At 37.8% G+C, this 26,106-nt stretch overlaps 1 protein-coding gene across 5 annotated transcripts in view; it reads left to right on the top strand.

Moving 5' to 3' along the window:
* The window catches only part of TARBP1 (TAR (HIV-1) RNA binding protein 1), an 87,923-nt gene that overhangs the window by 49,715 nt on the left and 12,102 nt on the right, over positions 1-26,106 (top strand). For 2 of the 5 annotated variants that reach the window (XM_064276680.1, XM_023549151.2), the window contains 10 exons: positions 411-669; positions 774-962; positions 2,040-2,230; positions 2,411-2,482; positions 3,878-3,998; positions 4,354-4,464; positions 12,719-12,868; positions 15,418-15,504; positions 18,881-19,077; positions 24,500-24,581. In XM_064276680.1, the coding sequence (XP_064132750.1) occupies positions 411-669; positions 774-962; positions 2,040-2,230; positions 2,411-2,482; positions 3,878-3,998; positions 4,354-4,464; positions 12,719-12,868; positions 15,418-15,504; positions 18,881-19,077; positions 24,500-24,581 (1,459 nt within the window). Of the gene's footprint in view, positions 1-410; positions 670-773; positions 963-2,039; positions 2,231-2,410; positions 2,483-3,877; positions 3,999-4,353; positions 4,465-12,718; positions 12,869-15,417; positions 15,505-18,880; positions 19,078-24,413; positions 24,582-24,817; positions 24,914-26,106 lie in introns of those variants that run through there. The other 3 variants (XR_010319409.1, XR_010319411.1, XR_010319410.1) reach the window with 3 other exon arrangements.

The raw sequence follows: 26,106 nt of genomic DNA, 5'->3' as shown, positions 1-26,106 counted from the left end.
TCACCTTTGAAGTGCGGCATACATAGGAAAGGCATTTTTATTGCTCAGTAAAAAAAATCCCATTTTTGTTTTAGTCTTTGAAGTAATTAGAAGCTACCCAATATTATGGAATTTTGGAGAAGGTGCTCCATTCATGATAATAACAATTATTACACTATTAATCTCTTACCAGAAACCCAGTAACTTTCTGCACTTAGTTTTCAGTGAGTCATTTAAGGTGACTGAAAATAAGTACATTCAGGGTAGTTAGAAAATTGAGGTTTATGTGATTTCCGTTTCTTTCTTTTTTTTTTTTTTGGTGGCTATTTGATAGTGACCTTTTTCCTTTTATAAGGATGGTGCACTGCATGCAAAAGAAACTGAGACAGCCTTGAGGAATTACGGGGTAGTGATGTTATTTTTTGTTTCAGTTTTTTTGAAGAATCATCTTCCCAAGGATGGGGAAAAATAGTTGCACAATATGTCCATGACCAATGGGTCTGCCTCTCTTTCCTTCTGAAAAAATACCACACCGTTATACCAACCACAGAGAGTGAGATTCTGGAACCCTTTTTACCTGCTGTTCAAATGCCAGTAAGGACTTTGCAGTCTGCATTAGAAGCCCTCACAATTCTTCCTTCTGATCAAGTTTTACCGGTGTTCCAGTGCATGAGAATTTTGGTTCCCAAGGTGAGATACAGTGAGACATGAATTGGAGAATAACTACAGGAGCAGTCATGAAAATCTCTAAATTTAAGTGATAAGTATGTGTTTCTTTCTCTTTTTTCTACTAGCTCCTGACCTCCTATGAGTCACTCTGCATGGAGTCTTTTGACATGGGGTGGAAAATCATTTCTTCTTTAAGCAACACTCAGCTGATATTCTGGTCTAATTTAAAAGCCTTTGTTCAGTTTGTTTTTGATAATAAAGTTCTTACCATTGCTGCAAAAATCAACGGCCAGGCATATTTCAAAATAAAAGAGGTAACTTTTTGTTTGTTTTAATTTTCGTGACTTGTGGTAAATAAGGAAGCAGAGATGTATATTTGTAACTAAATATTAGATTTGTTATTTATTCAATATTTTTTGAACATTCTTCAGTGTCATGACTAAGGATAAGAAAATCTGTTTATATAAACTAGTATCCATCAGCCACATTTGGCTCGTAAACATATTTTGTTTGATTTATACAATGCTTAAAATTTTGAATTAGTTGCCAGGTCTTAAGAACTGGGAAATGTGAAAATCGAGATTTCACCTTCTTTTGGAAAATTGGACAATCTGGCAGCAGTCATGATTCCTACGTGACGACTCTCCTGGAATGGAGTAGAGCCTGCCCCCTTTAGCTATGGCATGCTCCTCCTGGTTCTCCACAGTCATTCCTTGGCTTCTCCTTGACACAAAAGGCAAATAGCAGTTGCCATTTATTATTATATCTCTGCTGTGTTTTTTATACAGAGAGATACTTCTCTGAATATAAGATTTCTCTTATCAAAAGATCTTTCTGGTTTCTGAGGTGTTTGAATATGCAACCACTGATATAGTAGGGAACATAACATGATGGACTTATATCACGCCTAGGGATTCAAGTATGTTCCCTATGCAGAGAGGAAAACAGAAAGTGAAATCCTTGTATTTACCCTCCTGTCCTGCTGCCCGAGTCCCAGTCTTTTCTGCCCAGAGTACTTGTTTAGAGACCTTGGTCATTGCCGCCTCATGGAAAAGGAGTCCATAGGTGGGATACAAAGAAAAACTAAAAATGGTAAAATGTGAGGTGCTCTTTCTCCTTTTTATTCTGTTACTTCAGGCAATTGTTTGTCTTAGTTTTGGTTAAATATCACTATCAGTTAGGTTTTATTTTTTAGTATTGAGAAAAGAAAAATTAGCATTCCGTGGTTATTGATTATCTTATAAAATTATAGTAACAGCGTATATTTTAGACACAATTCATGATTATGTCAAAATTACCATCTGAGGCTGTTCAAGTAAGTTTTTAGCAGCACTAATTTTTTTTTAATTAAACAGGTCAAAGGCTAAAATGACCATTGTATTTTATTCCAGATTATGTATAAGATAATTGAAATGTCTGCTATAAAAACTGGAGTCTTCAATACGCTGATAAATTATTGCTGCCAATCGTGGATAGTTTCTGCTTCAAATGTGTCCCAAGGTTCTTTATCAAGTGCCAAAAATTATAGTGAACTTGTCCTTGAGGCTTGTATATTTGGAACTGTGTTTAGGCGTGATCAAAGGTAAAAAGATGCAATTATTTCAGCCTGTCATAACTTAAGTACCTAGTTAGGTAGAGTGATGTCTCTTTGTTTTGAGGCATCCCATTAGAAGGATATAAAGTACTAGTTAATTTTAACCTGGGGGCTTTAATTTCTTTCCTAATACCTGTTTTTCTTAATCAAATGCTTTTTTATGGAAAGACTTATTCAGGATGTACAAACCTTCATAGAAAATCTTGGACACCAGTGTGCAGCAAACGTTGTCATTGAAAAGTAAGTATGGTGGCTTTTTCTTGTGTTAATAAAAATGGGATGTTAAAAGTATAACATCATACAGGAGCAATTCTGTATTAAGTTTAATAAATGTTTACTGTGAAATTTAATCTATTACGAGATAGTAAATGAGCTTTCAAAAGTATGTTAGAAGTTAATGTTTCCTTGCTAATATATATTCCTTAGATCCATTACTACGTAGTAAAATTTTACAAAATCTAAAAATTTCAACGTAAAACCAAACATAAATGAGGATATGAATATGGAAAGTATAAAACCCATATCCCGTTCCTTTTTCTTGGGGGTGATTATCAGTGTGTTTTATTCTCTAATCCTTTTTGTCTATAAAGTTTAATATATAACAAAAATTCACTATGTGACGAGTTAGTATGTTACAGCCAAAAATAGAATTATTCTTGGAACAGGTTCCAAAATTTTGACTTCTAGGGTATTTAACCTCTGAATTCGTTTTTTGGGAAGCTCATCGAATAGCTTTTTAAAAAAGTGTTATTTTTTCACATAGCTTTCAAAAATGTATGTGTTTGTTTATTTTATAATGAAGATAATAAATAGTGTTGTATTATTAATTTTTATTTCAGAGTTTAGGACCATACATGATTATTGATTGTGTATAGCTAGCACGAAGTACTATTCTGAGAGTCCTACCTTTGTTTAAAAGCCATTCTTCAGTAAATATATACATATTTTCATTGTTAGTTGTTAATTTATGTTTTTGTTTTCGTGACTACTTTAGTGTAGCAGTAAAAGTGAAATTTTCTAGTTGATGGTTCCCGAATACTTTGATTTCTTCTAGACAAATGTTTTGTTGTTAAGTTAAAAGGACGTTTATTCGCATTATTTAACAGTTACATTTAAATGTGGGAGTACTTATTAATGATTTTCTTAATTTATCTCTTCATGTTTGGTCATTGAAAATGCTGGGATGCTCAGGGCACACAGAGCTTCCTGGGCCCGTCTGCCCCTCCTCTGAAGAATGTGCATTTGTAGTAGACGGGAAACCCCTGCCAGTGCGGTGTCTGGTGCGCTTTCTCGCTACCTGAGTGAACAGACGTATCTGTGAACTCCTTTTTAGGACAGCTTCGCGCACCATGTTCTGTTTTATCCACAGATGAGACACGATTGACTCAGGATCAGTGCGTTATTTTTCCAGAGCTCTGGATGAGTCTGCTCATACTTTCTGACAGGCTTCCCTTTTGGTGTATTCATTTGTTATCTACTGCTGTCTACCTGAATTAAAAATATTCTCATTAAAAATGGACCTATATAATTTTAGAAATCTTTGGCAGGTTTGGATATTTGTTATGATATTTTTAAACGAATCTTTGATGTATTTTTATATTTTCAAAATGTATTAATATAGTTTATCATTTTTAGTACTAAAAGAGAGGACCATTATGTGAGAATTTGTGCTGTCAAATTCCTGTGCTTACTAGATGGCTCAAACATGTCCCATAAGTTATTTATGGAAGATCTTGCAATCAAGCTCTTAGAGAAAGTAAATATACTTTATTTTACTTCAGATTATCTTTATTTTGTACAGCTAACAAGTCAAAGTCCCGGTGGCGCAGTGGCTAAAGCACTCACCTGCTAACTGAAAGGTTGGCGGTTCTAACCCCCCAGCCGCTCCGCAGGCGAAGGATGTGGTAGTCTGCTCCCATAGGGATTTACAGCCTTGGAAACCTTATGGGGCAGTTCTGCTCTGTCCTCAGGTTGCTATGAGTCGGAATTGACTCAATAGCAATGGGTTTTTTTTTTTTTAATGCCCAGTTCAAATCTTCTGTATTTAATGTTGTCATTAATTTTGTTTTCATTAGTCACAACAATAGGTAATTTAATATTGATTCCCCCAGGATGAATTGGTGTCCAAGTCAAGAACTCGCTACTATGTGAATTCTCTGCAACACAGAGTGAAAAACCGAATATGGCAGACTCTGCTTGTACTTTTCCCCAGATTTGATCAGGTATAACATTTATTATATTTAAGCATAATGTTTTCATATGAGTAAATTATTTTGTAGAAACTGTCATGTACTGTTTTAAAATTGAGAAAATATTCTGCTTAAAATTTATCAATTTGCCTTTGTACTAACTTTAATATGTAAAATAAACTCATTCCGAAGTTTTTAATGGAGAGAATACTAAATAAAGCAATCAAGCATTGTAGAAATTAATTGGAAGCTGGTTTACATGCCCCATTTAACAGTTTTTCCCTTTAATATTTTAATGTAACATTTTAACTATTTAAAGCCTCATGTATAATTTGAATAGAAAATGTAAATGCTTGACTCTTAATTACTGATGGCTAAGTTATTTTGGTGGCGTAGTGGTTAAGCGCTGCGGCTGCTAACCAAAGGGACAGCAGTGTGAGTCCGCCAGGCGTTCCTTGGAAGCTCTGTGGGGCAGTTCTGCTCTGTCCTGTAGGGTTGCTATGAGTTGGAGTCGACTTGATGGCACTGGGTTTGGTTTTTTTTTTTTTGGTTTTTTAAGTTATTTTGGAGTGTTAATATTTTGTGTTATGCCAGCACTCCGGAAACCATACAGATTGCATCATTTGTATTATTTCCCATGCTTGATTTTTTTTTTTTTACCTTAATTTCATGACTAGTATGGCCACATAAACCAGCTAAGGAAAGGCCAAGATCTCTATGTTTTATAGTGGTGTCTCTTTATCTTAAGTTTCCTCTTCCGTGAGGAGGCAGAGAACCGTTGAGTGGACTATCTGTGTAACTTCTCTAGCCATCTTTGCATAAGATTCCTGTTAAGAAAGCATCATTACGAGAAAGTGATAGTTTATGATTAATGCAGTTTTTTTAAAGCATTTTTTCTAATGTTTGCACAATAATATATTATATTCCAATTCCACCTCTTGATGGAAACATTTCCATTAGACCTGGTAGAAAATTTAAATATATTAAATCAATATATGATAAAAGTTTGTTCTTTCTTTCTTTCTCATTCCCTTCTCCCCACAATACCTCCTTATTCAGTAGTTGCCATACTGCATTTTGGGCAGCTGAACTGGGGTTCAGTTTAATCCAGACCTTGCTAGGAGCAAGTAACACCACCTCTGGGACTGGTGTTACCATTCGTAAAATGAATAATGAATGTGAAAGTACCTTAAACTCTAAAGCAAGGGGTTAGTTATTTTTATAGTTGTTACAGTAAGAATGATTTATTGTTGTTGCAAAGCCACAAGGGCTGGAGGAGTCACAAGCTGCAGGAAATTGTGGGGAGTTTTCCCTCATTGAGCTAGGATGCTGCAGAACGGTGAGTAGGCATGGATCTCAGCGGTGAACTTCACTTTGGTCAGACCCAAGTGACCCCAGCCACCTTCTCTTCAGTCTGTGCAGCCTCTGACACCCCTTACTCCAGAGGGCCTGTGAAGATGGCGTGGCGGCAGTGTCAGACCTGCTGTCTGACTCACAGGGGGAGGAGGGTCATTATCAGCATCGACAGCCCAGCGCTAGTTGCCATAAAGTAAAAGTCAGACATACCTCCACCCTCCAACTTTTTTACCTGTTGTGACACCAGCCATCCCTCCCATGGCACTCTACTCTCCTGGGTTTTATAATTCATTGCAATGGCCACACAGCTCACAGATCATATTTACAGTTGTGGGTTTACTAGGGAAGTAACAGGCTACAATTCAGGATCAGGAATGACTCAGGATACAGTTCTTCCATCAGGACAGGTTCTTCTGAGCTGTGCGCACAGGCAGGCTTCCCTCTAGCCCTTGGCCCATCGGTTTGGCCTCTGCCCTGCTCAGGCAAGTGTTACAAAGCTCTTTAGCTCTACCAGGTAATGTCTGAGGGTACCTACTCTGCCAGTAAGCTTCAGCCCAATGGCACTCAGCTTTCTCACTCCATGGGTCTGCAAGCCTAGCTTTGATAACAAGTGCCTGAAAGTACATTACTCTGCCAGGAAGCCTCCTGTCCAAAAGTGCTTAGCTCTGTCACTCCGTGGTTGGCACACTCACTGAAACGGCCTTGCTGTGTGGGCCAGGAAGCCCACTGCACTGTCTCAAGCTGGCCTCCTGGTTCTGGTGCCACTGTTTCTCTGCTGCTGCTTCTCGTTGTCTTGCACTGTCTCCGGTGTTACAGCTCTCTCTCTTTGTCTCCTGGGTCTAGGAAGCTCTCACTGTAAGGACCCCAGGTCCAAAGAATGCATACCGCTCCCATCTCCTCTTCTTTGTGGTAGTGAGGTCCGTGCCTTCTGCCTCTGGGATGGCTCATTTGAAGCCTGTAAAGATGGCAGACTGACTAATCCCCTCATTACAATTCTATGCACCTTACTTGCATTGTCCCACCCCGACAAAGATGCCATGCATCTTATTTGCATTATTAGTAAGCAGCTCAATCCCCCTGGTGGGCCACAAACACCTTATTTTCATAGTCCAACCCAGTCATTTGGTGGGAGTTATAAGACCATGGCAAGACAGGCTGTATAAAAGCTACCTATTGCACTGCAGGGCCCAAAGATTGTTAGGCTTTACATGTTTGTTTTACAGAAAAGGAAACTGAAACCCTGAGGAGAATTGTCCGGGACCCTGTAAGCATCACAGTAGAGCCTGTCCTCCCATCGAGGGGCCTAACTTCTGGTTCCAGTGCCTCTGGGGAGGAACAAGGTTTAAAGTATTTTTGAATGCAAAAAATCCCTTGGTGTTGAGAGTTTCCTTCTGTCCTTCCCACCCTGTTTTAAATGTTTGAGAGAGTTCTTTAAATTGATCAGCCTCTTTTTTATTATGACTTTGTAAAGCCTTATACCTGTATATGAGAGAGAAAACATTTTGGTAACAGTCCAAGTATATTATGGAAATTGTTTGGGTAAATTTAAGAGAAAATAGCTACAAGAGTTACTTGGGGGGAGTAGTGGATGTGTGGCAGGGGCTGCTGTTTTTCACTGTAGTCCTTTTTATAGTACTTTAAAATATTGTGTATCCTAGGTTTTTTTGGGTTATACTGTGATAAACATTAAAACGCATTTAAAAAAAAGAAACATTTTAGAAATGTTTTAAGGTTTCTGAGAGTATTTTTTTTTGAAGGGGAGAGCACCTCCCCCCAGTCAAAGAGAGAAAACTCATATTGGAGAAGGTGGAAGGAAATGTCAGAGCAGGCACAGCCTTTAAGGAGGAAGAAAAACTAGTCTTATAGTTTTCATAACAGCCTTTCAAGGCAGGCCGTAAACATTTCCACTTTACACTTGAGGACACTGCAGTGAAGAGAACTTAGGTAAGCTGCCTGTGAGGTAACACACTAGTGAATGGTAGAGATGGAATTCAAAATCAAGTCTAACTTTGAAATTCTTGCTCCACTTTACAGCTCTGTCACAGGGGCTTAAAATGAACTGTTCTGTTGTTTTTCCATCAATTAGGAACTCTTTTAAGATAGATTTTTCTTCTTTAAAATAACACTATATATATATACGTTAATGTTATTTACTTATATGTTTATATAACTAGATTTTAGTTTTTACCTGCTATTTAGATATGCTCAATTTCCCAGGTAGGAGTTCAATTCTGAAAGGAAGGGTGGGGGAAAAAAAGGGTAGTTTTGGAACTCAGAATCTTAGCCAGAAGGAAAGCAGTGATACCAGTGGAGGGATTGTAAGGGGAGGTGGATAAGCAGTCTGAAAAGAGAAGGTAAGTAGCAAGACCTGCTCCTTTCTTGTTTTGTTTACCTTCTACTGACTGTGGCATCTGTTTCATCTGTTTTTCCAAATTTTAAGCCATGTCATCTTGGGAGATCTTATTTTGAATCTGAATTCTGCCATTTGCCAGCTATGTGACTTTGAGCAGATTATTCAGATTATCTGAGTCATTATCTTTTACCATAAAAGTATGGATAATAATAGCCTTCCTCTTAGAATTGATATCAGCATTAGATGAGATGGTTCATTTTAAGTACTCAGTAAAAATACTTCGTTATGTTTCATTAAACAATTTTTAAGGTGGTTGTTTGGAGAATTATAGATTCAAGAGTTACTTATGAAAGGGAGTGATGGTCAACAAAATGGCAGAGTAGGCAGCTTCAAGTTCCTGTTCCACCATAGAAACATCAAAAAACAAGCAGAAACTGTCAGAATCGATTTTGTCAGAACTCTGGAAAGCCTTCAAAGGTTTATAGCAACTCAGAAAACATGGGATAAAGAAAAAGGAAACTTGAAAATAGTAGGGAGGCTTTGTGGTGTTTTTACTTGCCTTTGCCCACCATTGTCCCCAGCTCAGCAACAATCTTCAAGACAGCAGCTCTCATCCCCAATATGGTTTTTGAGAGAGCAGAGCTCTAACCTGCCTGGGGGCTACCTGAAGGACAGGTGCAAGGTGCTTGTCTCTATTTCACTGAATTCATATCTTACTCAGGCTCAAAAAGCAGCGTGCATTGCTCAAAAACACTCTAAGGCAAACACCCTGCTGACACATGGGGCAAAAGATGATAGCTGTGGCATAGAGTAGACCAGCTAAAGTCTGTGAGGAATAACTGGGAAAGTTTCTTTAAGAAATTAGTGTATTCATCAGTACCTGTGCATACAAGGTGAATTTAGAAAGCCACACGTATGCCCAGCGTAAGACATATACTCAGAAAAGACCTGATAAGACCCTAAGCTTTCATCTCAGGCTGATCCCTAGACTGCATGCAAGCCTGGCAAAGTGTTGAAGGAGAGCCCCAGCACAGAGCCAATCAGCACTGACAGGGAGAGGTGAGGTTTTTGTTTGTTTTTATCTCTTGCGTTCAAGGAAGTAACTGTCAAAACACTAGCAGGACACAAGCTAAAAGTACAAAGACTTCATTGGTCTCGCACAAGTAATAGAGTCTTTATAAAAATAGTTTGGAAAATTGAAAAATTGACTAAACAACATTTAAAAAACAAAACAAACAGCAAACCCTAGGGAATGGGGAGAATCTGATTTTCAGAAGTACCACGTCACAATATTTCACATATGTCTAGTTTTCAACGACAAAAAATCACAAAGCATACAAGAAACAGGAAAATATAACTCTTTCAAAAGAGGAAAAAAAAAATGACCTTAAACCCAAAACTCAGACATTGGACTTACTAGACAAAGAGTTTAAAACGACTGTCTTAAATTTGCTCAAAGAGCTTATTGAAACTGTCGACAAAAACCTAAAGGAAATTAGGAAAATGATTTGTGAACAAAATGAGAATATCTATGAAGAGATAGAAATTATCGTAAGGAACCAGACAAATTCTGGAGCTGAAAAGTATCTTATGAAATTAAAAATTCACTAGTAGGAAAAAACTCAAGAGAAATACATACTGAGATAAAAAAAAAACAAAAAAAAATATGTAGTAAAATTGTTAAAAGCCAAAGGTAAAGAGAATCTTGAAAACAGCAAGAGAAACAAATTTTGACATACAAGGGATTCTCAGTAATATTAACAACTAATTTCTCATTAGAAACCATGGAGGCCAGAAGGCAATGGGATTACATATTTAAAGTATTGAAAGAAAAAAAAATGTGTCACCCAAGAATTCTATAACTGGCAAAACTGCCCTTCAAAAATGAGGGCAAAATTAAGACATTCCCAGATAAAAGCTGAGGGAATTCATTACCACTTGACCTGCCCTATAAGATAGGCTAAAAGGAATCCTTCAGGTGGAAATGAAAGGACACTAGACAGTAACTCAAATTCATGTGAAGGAATAAAGATCTCTGATAAAGGTAACTACATGAGTAAATATAAAAACCAGTATTATTGTGTTTTTGATTTGTAACTCCACTTTTTATGTCTTACATTTTTAAAAAGACAAATGCATAAAATATATTTATAAATCTTTGTTATTGGGCACACAGTGTATAAAGATGTAATTCGTGATGATAGCCATGTAAGGAGGGGGGTGGAGTTGTATAAGAGCAAATATTTTTTTTATGCTTTTGAAGTTGATGGTGTTTCAAAGGAGATCGTTATAAATTTAGGATGTTAAATGTAATTCGTAATCTGTACGGTTAGAACAAAGAAGATATCTAAAAAATAATAACACAACAGGAAATTAAATGGTTCACTACCCAAAAAATCAACTAAACACAAAAAGAGGCCGTTGTGGGGGAAATGAGGGACAAAAAAGGTATAAGACATACAGAAAACAAATTGCAAAATGTCAGAATAAGTCCTTCCTTATCAATAATTATTTTAAATGTAAATAGATTAAACTCTCCAATCAAAAGGCAGAGATTGGCAGAATGGATTTAAAAAAAAAAATTCAGCTATATGCTGTCTACAAGAGAATCACTTTAAATTCAAAATACAAGTAAGTCAAAAGTGAAAATATGGGGAAAAAATTCCATATAAATAGTAACCAAAAAAGAGCTGGTATAGCTATACTATTATCAGACAACCAAAAAAAAAGAAAACCAAACACGTTGCTGGTGAATCAGTTCTGACTCATAGCGACTGTATGTTATCAGGCAAAGTAGACTTTAAATAAAAAAAACTGTTGAAGAGACAAAGAAAAACATATATTGATAAAATGGTCAATTCATCAAGAAGATATAACAATTATATATGCTCCAAAATAAGTGAAGCAAACACTGACAGAACTAAAGGGAGAAGTAGTTTATAATAGTTGGAGACTTCATTACACCACATTCAATAATGAATAGAGCATCTAGACAGAAGATCAATAAGGAAATAGATTTGAACAGTGCTATAACCAAGTAGATGTAACAGACATACATAGAATACTCCAGCCAACGGCAGTACACTCTTTTCTCAAACACACATGGAACATTCTCCAGGATAGACCATATGTTAGGTCACAAAATAAGCCTCAATAATTTAAAAAGTTTGAAATCATATGAAGTATCTTTTTTGACCACAGTGGAATGAAACTAGACTTTTATGGAAACTAGAAACTAGACTTTAATAGAAGAAGGAAAATGGGAAAATGCACACCTCTGTGGAAGTATACTATTAAACAACTAATGGATCAAAGTAGATAGCACAAGGGAAATTAGAAAATACTTAGAGGTGAATGAATATGAAAGTACAACACACCAAAACTTACAGGACACAATGAAGCCAGTGCTTAGAGGGAATTTTATAGCCATAAATTCTGTATTGAAAAGAAGAAATAAGTCAATAATCTAACTTTACATCTTAAGGAACTAGAAAAAGAAGAGCAAACTAAGCTCAAAGCTAGCAGAAGGAAGGGAATAGTAAAGATTAAAAAAAAAAAAAGATTAGAGTGAAATAAATGGAGGACAGAAAAACAATAGAATCAGCAAATCAAAGTTGGTTCCTTAAAGAGATCAATAAAATTGACAAGTCTTTAGCTAGATTAACAAAAAAAGATGACACAAAAAATTGAACCCAAAAAATGAATAGGAGACATTACTACCAACCCTATAGAAATAAAAGGATTATAAGAATATGAACAGCTATGTGCCAACAAATACTCTAGATGAAATGGACCAACTCCTAGACACATTCCAATATCCTAATCTGACTCAAGAAGAAATAGAAAATCTGAACAGCCCTGTAACAAGTGAAATTGAATTAGTAAAAATCTCAAAACAAAGAAAAGTCCTTGGCCACATGGCTTCACTGGGAAATTCTACCAAATATTAAAGAATAATTAATGTCAATTCTGCTTAAGCTCTCCTAAAATACAGACGAGCAGTTCCTAACTTATTCTGTGAGGCGAACTTTACCTTGGTATTCAAGCCAGATAAAGAAAACTACAGACCAATATACCTTATGAATATAGATGTAAAAATCCTCAGCAAGGTACTAGCAAACCAAATCCAGTAGCATATTGAAAGGGTTAAACACCAGGATCATATGGGATTTATTCTAGGAATGCAAAGGTGGTTAAACATTAAAAAATCAATCATTATCATATAGCACAATAATAGAACAAAGGAGAAACACCACACGATTGTCTCAACTGATGGAGAAAAGGCGTTTGACACAATTCAATACCCTTTCCTGTTAAAAAAAAAAAAAAAAAACAGGAATAAAGGGAAATTGCTCTACATTGTGCAGAGTTGTGGTTGTACAACATTCTGAATGTAATTAATGGTACTGAATTATATACTTAAAAATGGTTAAAATGGCAACTTTTATTTTATCTATATTTTTTCCACAAGAAAAAAAATGGTATGTTACTTGTGTTAAAACTGTAAGCTTTAAAAAAAATTTTTTTAAATTAATAATTAAAACAAGAGGTTTAATTTGTGAACTTTATTTTCCTCAGAATTTCTTGAGTGGAATTATTGACAAGATTTTCCAGGCTGGTTTCATCAATAATCAAGCATCCATAAAATATTTCATAGAATGGATTATTATATTGATTCTTCATAAATTCCCTCAATTTCTTCCAAAGTTCTGGAATTGTTTTTCTTATGTAAGTAAAGGAGTTTTTCATATTTTTTTCAATTAAAAAAAGATTTTGACTCTGCAGTTGTTTCACCTAATTTTTACTATCTGCTGTCCTGTCTGGCGTCGTAAATTGTTTTGCAAGGTCTGAACTAATGTATAAGGAAGAAATACCGGAATTTATCTTTAGTGTATCAGAGTTTTCATTCGAGAAGTGATCAATTCCAAAGAAATAAATATGGGAAAGACTTTTGTAGTTATTAAAAAGTAAGAGAAATAAGTGCTCTGTATCCTTATTCTTAGTAATAAGAGTGGTGAAAAATGCATTCCTTACATTTTAAAAGACTTTTTAGTAGGAAAATTTCAAATGTAGCCAAAGTAGAGAGAATAGTAGTGAACCCCTATTATAGCCTAGATAAAAACATTTATTAATTCATTTCCACTTTGACTTGTCTGTACTGCCACGCATTCTAAATCTTTCTTCCCCCAAATTTCTTAGGTTTAAAATAACTTTTGAGTAGCTGATGCTAAGATTAATGATGGTTACAATTGTAGGCTTCCTAACAGATTACTAATTGTTTTTAGGTATCATTTGTAAATGCTTGCTGTGAATGTTATCTTTGATTCCCAAGTTAACCCTTCGTTTTCTTACTAAATCATCTTGCCTTCTATTATGTAAAAATGGAGGTGCCCTCTTTAAAAGATCTCTTTTTGTTTTTCTCTATTTCAGGGGAAGGGATAGTTCTCCTTTTCATATCTGCCCCTCCTACCTATGTCCTCATTGTGTTTCCTTTTTGGAATTTACTCTCTGAATTCTTTCCTCTCTCCAGTATCTTCAGTCTCATTTCTGCTGACTTTTCCTCCACCCAGCCATTGTCTCAGTCTCTTTTCTTTACTATTCAGCTTCTAGAATGAGTGATCTTTGCTCCTTTGCTCTCTTGTAGCCACCAAGGTCCCCACTACATTTTTAGAAATCATATATTGAGAATTTTATCTCTAGCTGCACACTGCCTTCGTTTTTCCTTTCTTCATTCCACTGACTGCCCTGGCAACCTTTCACATTGGGGATGCTTCCTCTGCAGCTGAGTGTTGCACTACTATGTGCTCTCATTGTTCTCTTCCTTTTATTCGGATTACGTCATATATTTCCTTTCTTCCTCTCAACCCTTATGCTTGGCCTCATTGTAACAATCATTATGTAGCCCCTTGTGCTTCTCTTCATACACTCCATTACGGGACTCGTGTACTCTGAGTCTCTGTAAATCTTTATATTGTGAACCCCGTCTGTGCCGGTTCTCTGCATCTCCAACGTTGTCACACAATCACTTCAAACTTAATTACGTGTAAAGCTAAATTGGTGATACAGTATCTTCCTCTAAAATTGGTTCCCCTTTTGATATCCTTAATCCTCCCAGTCTCCTAGCTTGAAACCTGTATGTCTCAGTAAGCAGCAACAACATCCTGACCATAGTCATGACAGATAGGTTGGGGTTTTTACATTTTAGGAAAAAACAGAAGTTCAGAGTAATTTTGTCACACCACTAAGAAAAGGATGAAGCTTTAAATCGTATGTCAGTTCAAGTTCAAAAGCCACATTCTTTTTCACCATTAGAAGATAACCTCCTCCTCCATGTCCATTTAATTAAGAATAAGTCTGTCACTTTTCTTCGAATTGTTTCTCAGGTACTGCTTAGTTAATTTAGTTTTTTCACCATCATTTCAACCATAGATGCACCTCACTCTGCTTCTCACAGCCTGCTGTCAAGTGAGTAAGCACAGCCTCAGAAATCCTCACAAAAGGGCAAATTGTTTTCAGTGTACATCTAAAACCTCCTGACTTCATGCATCTGGTAATGCCCGTGATTCTGTTTAGTTTTTCTACTTATCTCAGTTTTACTTTTCATAAAGAACTTTTCAGACCTTGTTTATTCCTTTTAAACCTCCATTTTTTCCTGTAGATAATCATTCAGGTTTTTTAGTTGTAAGCAAAGAAGACAACTTTTGCCTGCTGAAATAAAAACAAGATTTAAAAAGCAGGGTGGGGTGAGGTGGGATGAGGATATTAGATAGCTTACAGAATGCCAGGAAAGCTACAGAATGAGGCTTGGAAAACGAAGGAGGCTCAGCCGCTTCCAGAGCTGCAGCCACAGTCGCGCCATGAAGCTGGACGTGACTGCTCCCAGCACTGGACGCAGGGTGCCATCACGGCAGTGCTTTAGCCTCAGCACACATTCCTGCTCTTCTGTGTCCTCTCCTCCAGGCCGGTCCTTCCCATCCCGAGGCAGGCATGTCCTTGGCTCTGCCACTCACTTTACAGTTAAATTATCTAATGTCTTGTATTACTGCTGTGTGCTGACTGTTGTGTGCATTGGCGTTTGACTTTGGGAGGTTACTTTCCTTGTTTTTTTTCCCGCTTTTAATCCTGTACCCCCAGCCAGGCCATAGGCTTCCTGAGGGGAGGGACTGCTTCCTTTCCTGTTCTCCTCCAGTGTTCAGCACAGGGCCTCACATGTGCTTCTAATAAGCTTAGGATGGATGTTTGTTTATCTTGGCGTGTTTGGTTATTTGTTTTTTCAGGGTGAAGAAAAATTTAAAACAAGCATTTGTACATTTTTATCAGTTTTGTCACATTTGGACGTCATTATTGAAGATATTTCAGAAAAGGTGAGTGTAAATTGTTTTTAAGAAGAGTATAAACTTAATTTTCAAAAATTGTATTTTTATCTGTTTATACTAATTTTTGTAAATGTAGAGTATTCTTTGTCTTTTTTAAATTTCTCCCCTTCCCTTTAGTTTTCCCCCTAATGTGCACACATACGTAAACAAAAATATACAGTAAGGTATACACCCATATACACACACAAACACTGAATTATGCCTGAGTACTACTAAATTTATAGACAAATTAATGAATATTTTCTGTGGATATAAATAAAGATATTTACTTAGAATTCTTCAAGTAGGACTTCTCTTTTTGTATATACCTGTTCCTTGACTAACTGCTAGTTACTTAATAAATGCTTGTGTGAAGAAACTTAAGGTCAGAGTATTAAAAGCTCTTGGGTAATTGAAGGTTGATATAAAATGACTGTCATCATTAGGGGTGCAAATCCCAGATCTTCTGTCTTTCTCAGGTATAGAGCAGTTTCCTTAGTGGTTTACAACACAGGTAAGCAGAAATCAGAACTAATTCTGGTCAATTACTGTGGTAACTATGAAGAATTTAGGAGAACCTGCCAGTAAGATTTAGAGGAAGATTATGTATTATTCAGTCTACAGAGAAGAATGTGCTGATATGCTGTAGACTGTAGAATAAAACTTAATAAATTAATGTTGACAGTGACATATAGGAGGGAAAGTTTTCCTAGAATTTTTCAGTGCTCTACTCTTTAAACAGTGGTACAGTCAAATTTAGTTGTTAACCTGTTGAATCAATTCTAAGACAGACTCCCCCCCCCCCCGCACCCCATTGCAGCCTCTAAAATTGTGATGCATCTTAAAGGTGATAGTGCTTACACTGTCTGCCAGCCAGATGGCAACTATGTTCTGTTGCTGTTGTGTGCCGTCGAGTCGATTTCGACTCACAGCGACCCTAAAGGACAGAGTAGAGCTTTCCCATAGGTTTCCAAGGAGCAGCTGGTGGATTCAAACTGCCAGCCTTTTGGTTAGCAGCCTGAGTTCTTAACCACTTTGCCACCAGGGCGCCACTCATGTCCTAGTTACATGAAAACTGTTGATACCTTCTGGTAAGATCAAGAAAGCTGCAGCATCAGAGTGTCTTAGAGTCAATGAAGTATGGCAAACTACTATTAGTATTTTATGAAATCTTTCTGCTTTAAATACATACAGGAAAAAGATTTGTTTACAGTCTATTGAGAGAGGTAAAACAGATGAGAAATTAATATTGTAGTTTTGGTGAAATAGCTGAAAAATATTTTGACAAATCCTATATATAGAAAACTCCAAAGAGTCCACAAGAAAACTTCTAGAGGTAATAGAGAAATTTAACAAAATTGCAGGGTACAAGGTCAACAAACAAAAATCAGCTGGGTTTCTATACACCAGCAATGAGAAACCTGAAAACGAAATTAGGGAAACAATTCCATTTATAATACCATCTAAGAGAATAAAATACCTAGGAATAAATCTAACCAGGGACGTGAAGCACTTATACAATGAAAACTGTAAAGCACTACTTAAAGAGACTAAAGAAGACTTAAATAAATGGAAAGGTATACGATGTTCCTGGATGGGAAGGCTTAATATTGAGATGGCAGTACTACCCAAAGCAATCTATAGATACAATGCAATCCCAATCAAAATCCCAGCAGCCTTCTTTACAGAAATAGAAAAAACAATCCTCAAATTTTTTCATGGAATGGCAAGAGGCCCCAGATAGCTAAGACCATGTTGAAAGAGAAAAACAAAGTAGGAGGACTCACATTTTCTGTTTTTAAAGCATACTATACAGCTATACAGCTATAGTAATCAACACAGCCTGGTATTGGTATAACAATAGACACATATATCAATGGAATAGAATTGAGAGTCCAGAAATAACCCACATGTCTATGGTCAGCTACTTTTGACAAGGGTACCAAGTCCGTTCTATGGGGAAAGAAGAGTATCTTCAATAAGTGGTGCTGGGAAAATTGGATTTCCATATGCAGAAAAATGAAAACAGATCCATGCCCCACACCATACACAAAAACAAATTCAAATGCATTAAGGACCTAAATGTATATACTCATACTAAAACCATAAAATTCTTAGAAGAACAAATGGGCAACACTGTCAGGCCTAGCTTTCAACAGTGAATTATTTACTATAATAACAAAAGTACAATAAGCAAAATACAAAATAAATGGAACCTCCTAAAAAATTAAAGCTTTTGTTCATCAAAAGACTTTACCAAAAAAGTGAAAAGAGAAGCTACCGGCTGGAAGAATATCTTCAGGAACCACATACCCAACAAGAGCGTAATGACCAAAATATGTATAAAACTTCGACAGCTTAACATCAAAAAGACAAAAAATCCAGTTATAAAATGGGCAAAGGAGTTGCATAGACGTTTCACCAAAGAGGACTTTCAAATGGCCACCAGACGCATGAAAAGATGCTCAGTGTTGTTAGCCATGAGAGAGATGCAAATCAAAACCACAATGAGATACCATTTTACTCCCACTAGAATGGCTAAGATTTAAAAAAAACAAAAAACAATTAACACATTGGTGAGGATGTGGGGAAATTGGAACCTTTATCCATTGGTGGTGGGAATGCAAAATGGTACAGCCTGTTGTGGAAAACAGTGTGGCGGTGCCTGAAAATGGAACTACATATGGCCTAGCAATTCCATTCCTGGATATATACCCAAAAGACTTGAAAGCAGAGACTCAAAAGGAGACTTGTACATCAGTGTTCATTGCAGCACTATTCACAATAGCCAAAAGCTGGAAACAGCCTAAATGCCCATCAACAGATGAATAAATAAATAAAATGTGGTACATACATACAGTGGAATACTACTCAGCTAGTAGGAAAAATAATGGATCCTATCTGACTAGTAATTCCACTTTACCCTCTGGCTCAAAGGCTAAGCACTTCACTACTAGTCAAACGGTTAGTAGATAGAACCCATCCAGAGGCGCCTGGGAAGATAGGCCTGGTGATCTGATTTTGAAAAGTTATAGCCTGGAAAACCCTATAGAGCAGTTCTACTCTGCTCACATGGGGTCACCATGAGTCAGAATTGGCTCAACGGCAACTAACCCAGGCACCAAAGTATGGAGGGTGGGGATGTATTACAGCACTGAAAATGAAAACGGAAGAGCTGGGAGTGTATTTTTTTTTTCCTTGAGGAAATTGCTAATATCAGTGTGCCTACTCCATCCAGGAAGGAAGAATGAAAAAGCCCTGCCACCGCAAAGCCAGTGAAAAGAGTCCTCCGTAGCACTTTCATCATCTGTGTACCTTTTTCTCAAACAATCAAGAGTGAAATGGTCCATGTTTACATTTAAAGAATTTTCCCCTTTCTTTACAGAGACTAATTCTGAAGCAAGCCCTTATTATTGCACTGCAGTGGTGTTTCAGTCACAATTTCAGTATTCGACTCTATGCTTTACTTGCTCTTAAGAAAATCTGGAGCTTGTGTAAAACATTATATGTTGAAGAATTTGATGCTTTGACTTCTGTGATCGAATCCAGTCTTAATCAAGTGGAAAACACGCATGGAGCAGGGTAAGTGAGACTTGTAACTTACTGCTTTACTTCCAGTAGAATCCACAGAGAAGGTGCGGAAGGTACCCTGGACTTTTATCTTCTAATCCCGTCATACTTGAGCACATAAGGTCCCTAGGTGGCACAGTTTGCTCTCGGCTATTAACCCAAAGGTTGGTGGTTGAACCCTCCTGCTGGCACTTCAGAAGAAAGGCCTCTCAATCTGCTTCTATAAAGATTGCAGCCAAGAAAACCCTATGGAGGAATTCCATCCTGTAACACATGGGGTTGCCATGTGTTGGAATCAATGGCAGTGGGTTAGGGTTTAGTTTTGAGCATGTAGAGCCTTGTAGAAGGTAAATTATAATGTCTGTCTGATGTCCACTATTTGATATCCAGTTTACTTACAATTTTAATCATTGTCAGCTCCTTCTTGACCTTTCATTGCTTTTTAACCTACAATCCTGTGTTTTATAAGTCATCTTTTACATTCCTTTTAGAAGATGTTTCTCTTCAGTATAGCCAAACGTCATCATCCTCTGTTGTTAAAGGAGTGCTGAGAATGGGCTGACTTTAAAGATAGTGTACTTAACCCTTCAGCTTTGCTAGTAAAACAGACATCCCTACCCTTACCACTCCCCGGCGACCCAGTAGAACTCATCCCTACCCTTACTGCCCCCCACCCAGCAGAACTCATTTATTCTCCAAACAAAATCTTACACAGAAGCTCAATATCAAACAGACAAAATGTTGCCGCTGTGGGCGGGAGGGGGGATGCGTGCATAACCCAGCACCTGGTGAATCTCTGCAGGTGCTGCTGCTGTGTACCTCTTCCTTCCACACTCCCTCTCGTTGGGAGTCACTGCAGAAAAGCAGGGTACTGTGTCCCAAGCATCTCCTAGGGCCTTTGCTTATTTCTTCTCTAAGGTGGTGGTGGTGTCATTTTACTTTTTAAAAAATGACCATCATTGATTATCACCACCCAGGAATGCTGAAATTTTTAGAAATTTCAGAGACCCAGGCAGTATCAGTCAACATTAGAAATTTTTCTTTAGAAACTCAAAAGGCACTCCCATGTATAAACAAACTGATAATGACTGCAAGCACCGTATTACAAGTATGAAATGTTTGGAAAACCAGTAGCATCTAGAGGATTTTGCCTTGACCTTCCTGTTAGCCCATGGTGCAAATAAGACTTTTCATGAGTCTTAGTTTCACATGGGGCCAGGGATGAGGATATCGCCATAGTCACAGGCTATCCTATAAATCTTCTACCTGCCTTAACTTTTGATACAGTTGTCCAAAGAGGCATTTGAGTGATTGAGTAAGGAACGTATTGGGGGGGGGCTCAGGGGAAAAATATTTAATTTTATATATACACATATGCATATATGTATATACATACATACATACAGGGAAAAGGGCTAGAAAGAAAAATAAGAAAATTAGGTGGAGAGACTATAAATGAAGGACAGCAGAGCAAAGGAAGGGCAACATTGCCAAGGATTCTTAACCTTCCAGGTATAAGCTGGCAACTGGGATTCTTGATCTTTTTCAAGTGATCAAATGTCTTATTTTCTCATGGTGGATGGGTATGTTTTATTTATCATTTTTTATACTTAGTGAATACTTGGCCAGCTTTATTTGCATGAGTAGGTTTGGGCATTCGTACTTTTCAGGAGAGCATTTGCGTTATGTTGTAACCTGAATTCAGACTGCAAAAGTTGTTTCTAATATACAGTTTCATGAAATTAAGTCAGTATTTTAATAGAACACATTGCCTCTGTATGGAGTACTCCTCGTGTCCTCAGGTTAGAGGTAAGTAGCCAGGGAACATACAGTTAATCCATAGTCCCTTAAGCCCTTCCTTTTGTAGAAGGAAGTTTGAGGGAGTTGACATCATTTCACGTGACGGTACGCATTTGTTTGTCAGTTGACAGTTTCCTTTGTTAGTAAATCGTGATTTATTCCCTGGCATTGAAATGTTTTAATTGGCAATAGATCCTATTCTGAGTTTCTTGGTAGCTATAGCACCCACATTACATCAGCGTGGTAGGTTCTCTGCTGTCTATTGTATTATTATCTTTACTTGAATATTTGGAATATTTTAAATACTTCATGTCTTTTAATTTTTAAAAAATGGGCAGAGAGGAAGGCGAGACACAGCCAACTTGTGGAGACAATTCTCTCTAGAAAATTCTCGGTAAAAAATAATAGAAAGTACAATAGTTACTGGTGAATGTGCTATCAGAGGAGGGTCTTTGGTTTTTATTTTTAGTTTTGTGGCATTAGTTGTTTTTAAATAGATATACATGGTTAGGAAATTGAATAATGTAGAAAAGTATAAAAATGCAATACTCTCCTTCCGTCTGTCCCTTCCTCTCTTCCCCCACCAAAGGTGCTAACCTGTAAATGAATTTTTCTTTTAACAGCTATTCGGTATTCTATTGTATGGCTGTGCCTTAAGGTATCTCATGAGTCCCCTATCAATGGATGTTTTCATAAGGCTGTTTTTTCTTTTTTTTTTTGAAAATTAGACATGAGAGCTCTTTTGAATAAGCTGAAGGAAAGGATGGACTCGAAAAGAGGAAAAGATACAGAGAGGGAGGAGTAGATAGAGCAGAATCCAAGGAAATGGGATCTAGAGCACATATGGGGTGTTGTCCTTTGAAGAGAGGAGGAGGGAAGGGAAGGGCACATAAGGCGGTGACAGGAAGATGAAAGATGTTTCATCTAATGTCTTCTGTTTTTCACTCCAGTGATAGGTGAGGCATAGTATCTGCTGATAGTGAGAGGTGAGGAGAGGAACAGAAACTTGCATGAGTGAAGAAGATACCGCGGCGAGAGTGGGAGAATGATCCTGCCAGGAAAAATGTCTTGAAATTGCTACTCAGCTTTTGATGGATGATCATGAATTTAAAGTGAAACCTGAATGTGGTGCTTTATAAATTTTACTCCCTACCTCTTTTGCCTTTTAAAACTTCAATAATTTGTGTTAAGAATTTAAGTGCTGCTCGTATTGAATTTGTTTGGCTGATGAAAGTTGGTACATTTTGGCTTCAGGTTGTGTAAAAGTAGAAAAGGTGACTTATATAATAATTTTCTCTCCTGAAGAAAAAAGGGTCTATTGCCAGAGAGACTTAAGGATTCCAGTGCAAGATTTCTCATGTAGTTCCTTTTTAGAATCCTTCCCCCGATCATGTAAGTTGTGTATCTGGGAGATTGTTCCATGAGATGTTCCCCATCGTGGTTAGTCGTGTATCTGGGAGATTGTTCCGTGAGATGTTCCCCATCGTGGTTAGTCGTGTATCTGGGAGATTGTTCCGTGAGATGTTCCCCATCGTGGTTAGTCGTGTATCTGGGAGATTGTTCCGTGAGATGTTCCCCATCGTGGTTCGTCGTGTATCTGGGAGATTGTTCCGTGAGATGTTCCCCATCGTGGTTAGTCTTGTATCTGGGAGATTGTTCCGTGAGATGTTCCCCATCGTGGTTAGTCGTGTATCTGGGAGATTGTTCCGTGAGATGTTCCCCATCGTGGTTAGTAGTGTATCTGGGGGATTGTTCCGTGAGATGTTCCCCATCGTGGTTAGTCGTGTATCTGGGAGATTGTTCCGTGAGATGTTCCCCATCGTGGTTAGTCTTGTATCTGGGAGATTGTTCCGTGAGATGTTCCCCATCGTGGTTAGTCGTGTATCTGGGAGATTGTTCCGTGAGATGTTCCCCATCGTGGTTAGTCTTGTATCTGGGAGATTGTTCCGTGAGATGTTCCCCATCGTGGTTAGTCGTGTATCTGGGAGATTGTTCCGTGAGATGTTCCCCATCGTGGTTCGTCTTGTATCTGGGAGATTGTTCCGTGAGATGTTCCCCATCGTGGTTAGTCGTGTATCTGGGAGATTGTTCCGTGAGATGTTCCCCATCGTGGTTAGTCGTGTATCTGGGAGATTGTTCCGTGAGATGTTCCCCATCGTGGTTAGTCGTGTATCTGGGAGATTGTTCCGTGAGATGTTCCCCATCGTGGTTCGTCGTGTATCTGGGAGATTGTTCCGTGAGATGTTCCCCATCGTGGTTAGTCGTGTATCTGGGAGATTGTTCCGTGAGATGTTCCCCATCGTGGTTAGTCGTGTATCTGGGGGATTGTTCCGTGAGATGTTCCCCATCGTGGTTAGTCGTGTATCTGGGGGATTGTTCCGTGAGATGTTCCCCATCGTGGTTAGTCGTGTATCTGGGAGATTGTTCCGTGAGATGTTCCCCATCGTGGTTCGTCGTGTATCTGGGAGATTGTTCCGTGAGATGTTCCCCATCGTGGTTCGTCTTGTATCTGGGAGATTGTTCCGTGAGATGTTCCCCATCGTGGTTCGTCTTGTATCTGGGAGATTGTTCCGTGAGATGTTCCCCATCGTGGTTCGTCGTGTATCTGGGGGATTGTTCCGTGAGATGTTCCCCATCGTGGTTCGTCGTGTGTCTGGGGGATTGTTCCGTGAGATGTTCCCCATCGTGGTTCGTCGTGTGTCTGGGGGATTGTTCCGTGAGATGTTCCCCATCGTGGTTCGTCGTGTGTCTGGGGGATTGTTCCGTGAGATGTTCCCCATCGTGGTTCGTCGTGTGTCTGGGGGATTGTTCCGTGAGATGTTCCCCATCGTGGTTCGTCGTGTGTCTGGGGGATTGTTCCGTGAGATGTTCCCCATCGTGGTTCGTCGTGTGTCTGGGGGATTGTTCCGTGAGATGTTCCCCATCGTGGTTCGTCGTGTGTCTGGGGGATTGTTCCGTGAGATGTTCCCCATCGTGGTTCGTCGTGTGTCTGGGGGATTGTTCCGTGAGATGTTCCCCATCGTGGTTCGTCGTGTGTCTGGGGGATTGTTCCGTGAGATGTTCCCCATCGTGGTTCGTCGTGTGTCTGGGGGATTGTTCCGTGAGATGTTCCCCATCGTGGTTCGTCGTGTGTCTGGGAGATTGTTCCGTGAGATGTTCCCCATCGTGGTTAGTCGTGTGTCTGGGGGATTGTTCCGTGAGATGTTCCCCATCATGGTTAGTCGTCAACCGCTTTTTGATTGCAGTTACTTTTTCTGAGCTCACCACACTCTACTTGATTGATCCCTATACTTAAAAGCCTGGAGACCTGGGTTTCATCTTAATTGAATCATTGTTTTTTGTATGACTTTGACAGTAATTTAATTTCTCTGTCTTTTGAGTTTCATTTAAAAATGTGAAATGTAACAACCACAAAACAAACAAAAACCCTATGGATCACACAAAAAAATTGAAACTTATTGTCTGTTTTTAAGTACGTTGATATTAGAGATATGGGTGTATAAATCTTAGTATAATGTATACACAGTTTTCCGTTCTGAATTCTACAGCACCTCTTCAAGACAGCAAATTGATTTGCCCCCTAACCAGAGTGGTTTCGCTTGTCTGCACCTCATACTAGATTTTTAATCCTCAGGAATGCCAAGAAGAATTGGCAGCGCATTCAGGAGCATTTCTTTTTTGCAACATTTCAGCCACTTAAGGATTATTGTCTGGAGGTGAGTAGAGAATATCATTTACAAATTCTCTAATGTGTCTTTAATCCTGAGCTCCCTTCACTGTCCTGATTGCTGAAGGATTATGATGAGGTTAATTTTTTTCCTTGCTTACAAACATCACCTTAACATTTTAAAGCTCTAAGTTTAATTTTGTCACTCTTTATGCAGATGACTTGCTTGCATTTCACTCTTAAGCAGTGAAAATTGGCTAGTCATTTTCACTTTCTATTTCTCAGGCAGTGTCTGGCTTGTAAACACTGGAAGGGAATATTTAACTCTAAACAGAAATCTGTTCTGACATAAAAAGGAAATGAGTGAAAACATTTGTGCAGGTGAGATTTTGTTGTAATGAAGCCCATTTTCAATGAAAGAACAGAAAGACCTACTCTTTAATTAATTGCATTTTTTTAGGTTCTGGATCACTAAAATTAAATAGCAAAATCACATTATGGATTGCAACAGAATGTACTTATATAATTTTAAGAATGATAAACATTTAATTAGTATATAAATTATTTAATTTACTGTAAAATTTAATGTAGAAATTGCTAAAATTTATATCACATTACTCTTTCCCTGTTTCAACTGTAATTATAATGTTCTGCCCTTGAATTGAAAACATTTGACCCAAAACCACACCTCTGAAGAACTTGGGAGTGTCAGTAACTTTAGCTACTGGACATAAGCAATTTTTTTTGGTGGGTTCCTAATAAGTTAGCCTTTCTTTTTAATGTGGATACATATATATATCATGAGATATACATCATAGGGTATTACTAACATGTATTTTCTGTTGCTTCTGTGCAAATATTATTGAGGATTTTTCTCAACTGTTAGTTTTGAAAATAGGAACAAATATTTTAACATGCTCTGCTCTGTGTTCTTTAGCGCCCAGAATGCTTTGTTTGACATCTTTCTGAAGGACTCCTTTAATAACTATCTAGTGCTCAACTTTTTTCTATTCAGTTCTCCAGCAGTAGTAAGTCCCTTGCTTCCCTCTTTTTCTTGTCCCTTCCTTTGACTACCTCACTCTCATATATTCTGTAGTTTCCATTAATGATCTGAATCATAATTATATGTATAAATAAAATAATGAAAGTTAATGGCTCTCAAGAACTCTCTATATATACTTAGAGCTTTATCTAGTGTCCTGGATACTTAATGAACATTAGTTGCAATCATGAACAAAACCATACTTACTTTAAAAGACTTGCACATTGTTGTAAGTTGCTTGTTATTTCATTTTTAAATTGCCTACTTGTGCTTATGCTTCTTCTGTACCTCTTCACCTTTGGTCATTTTCTGGGTCTTGGTTTTAGTAGGGAAAAGGAAGAAGGATTGTTTATGGAGTGACTGACTAAAAGCTGCTTTACAGTGGTATCATGCTAAGAAATTTACAAAATGCTTTCATGTGCTGTTTTAATCTGATTTTACCCTCATTTTACACATGGGGAAGTTGAAGCCAATAAAGGCTAAATGCCTTGCCTAAGGTCACACTGCTAATATATATTTAAAAAAAAAATCC

Source organism: Loxodonta africana, chromosome 25, assembly GCF_030014295.1.
Source record: "Loxodonta africana isolate mLoxAfr1 chromosome 25, mLoxAfr1.hap2, whole genome shotgun sequence".
Classification (NCBI taxonomy): Eukaryota; Metazoa; Chordata; class Mammalia; order Proboscidea; family Elephantidae; genus Loxodonta; species Loxodonta africana.
The sequence above is the reverse complement of the archived record's forward strand: the minus strand, read 5'-3'. Positions and strand labels throughout refer to the sequence as shown.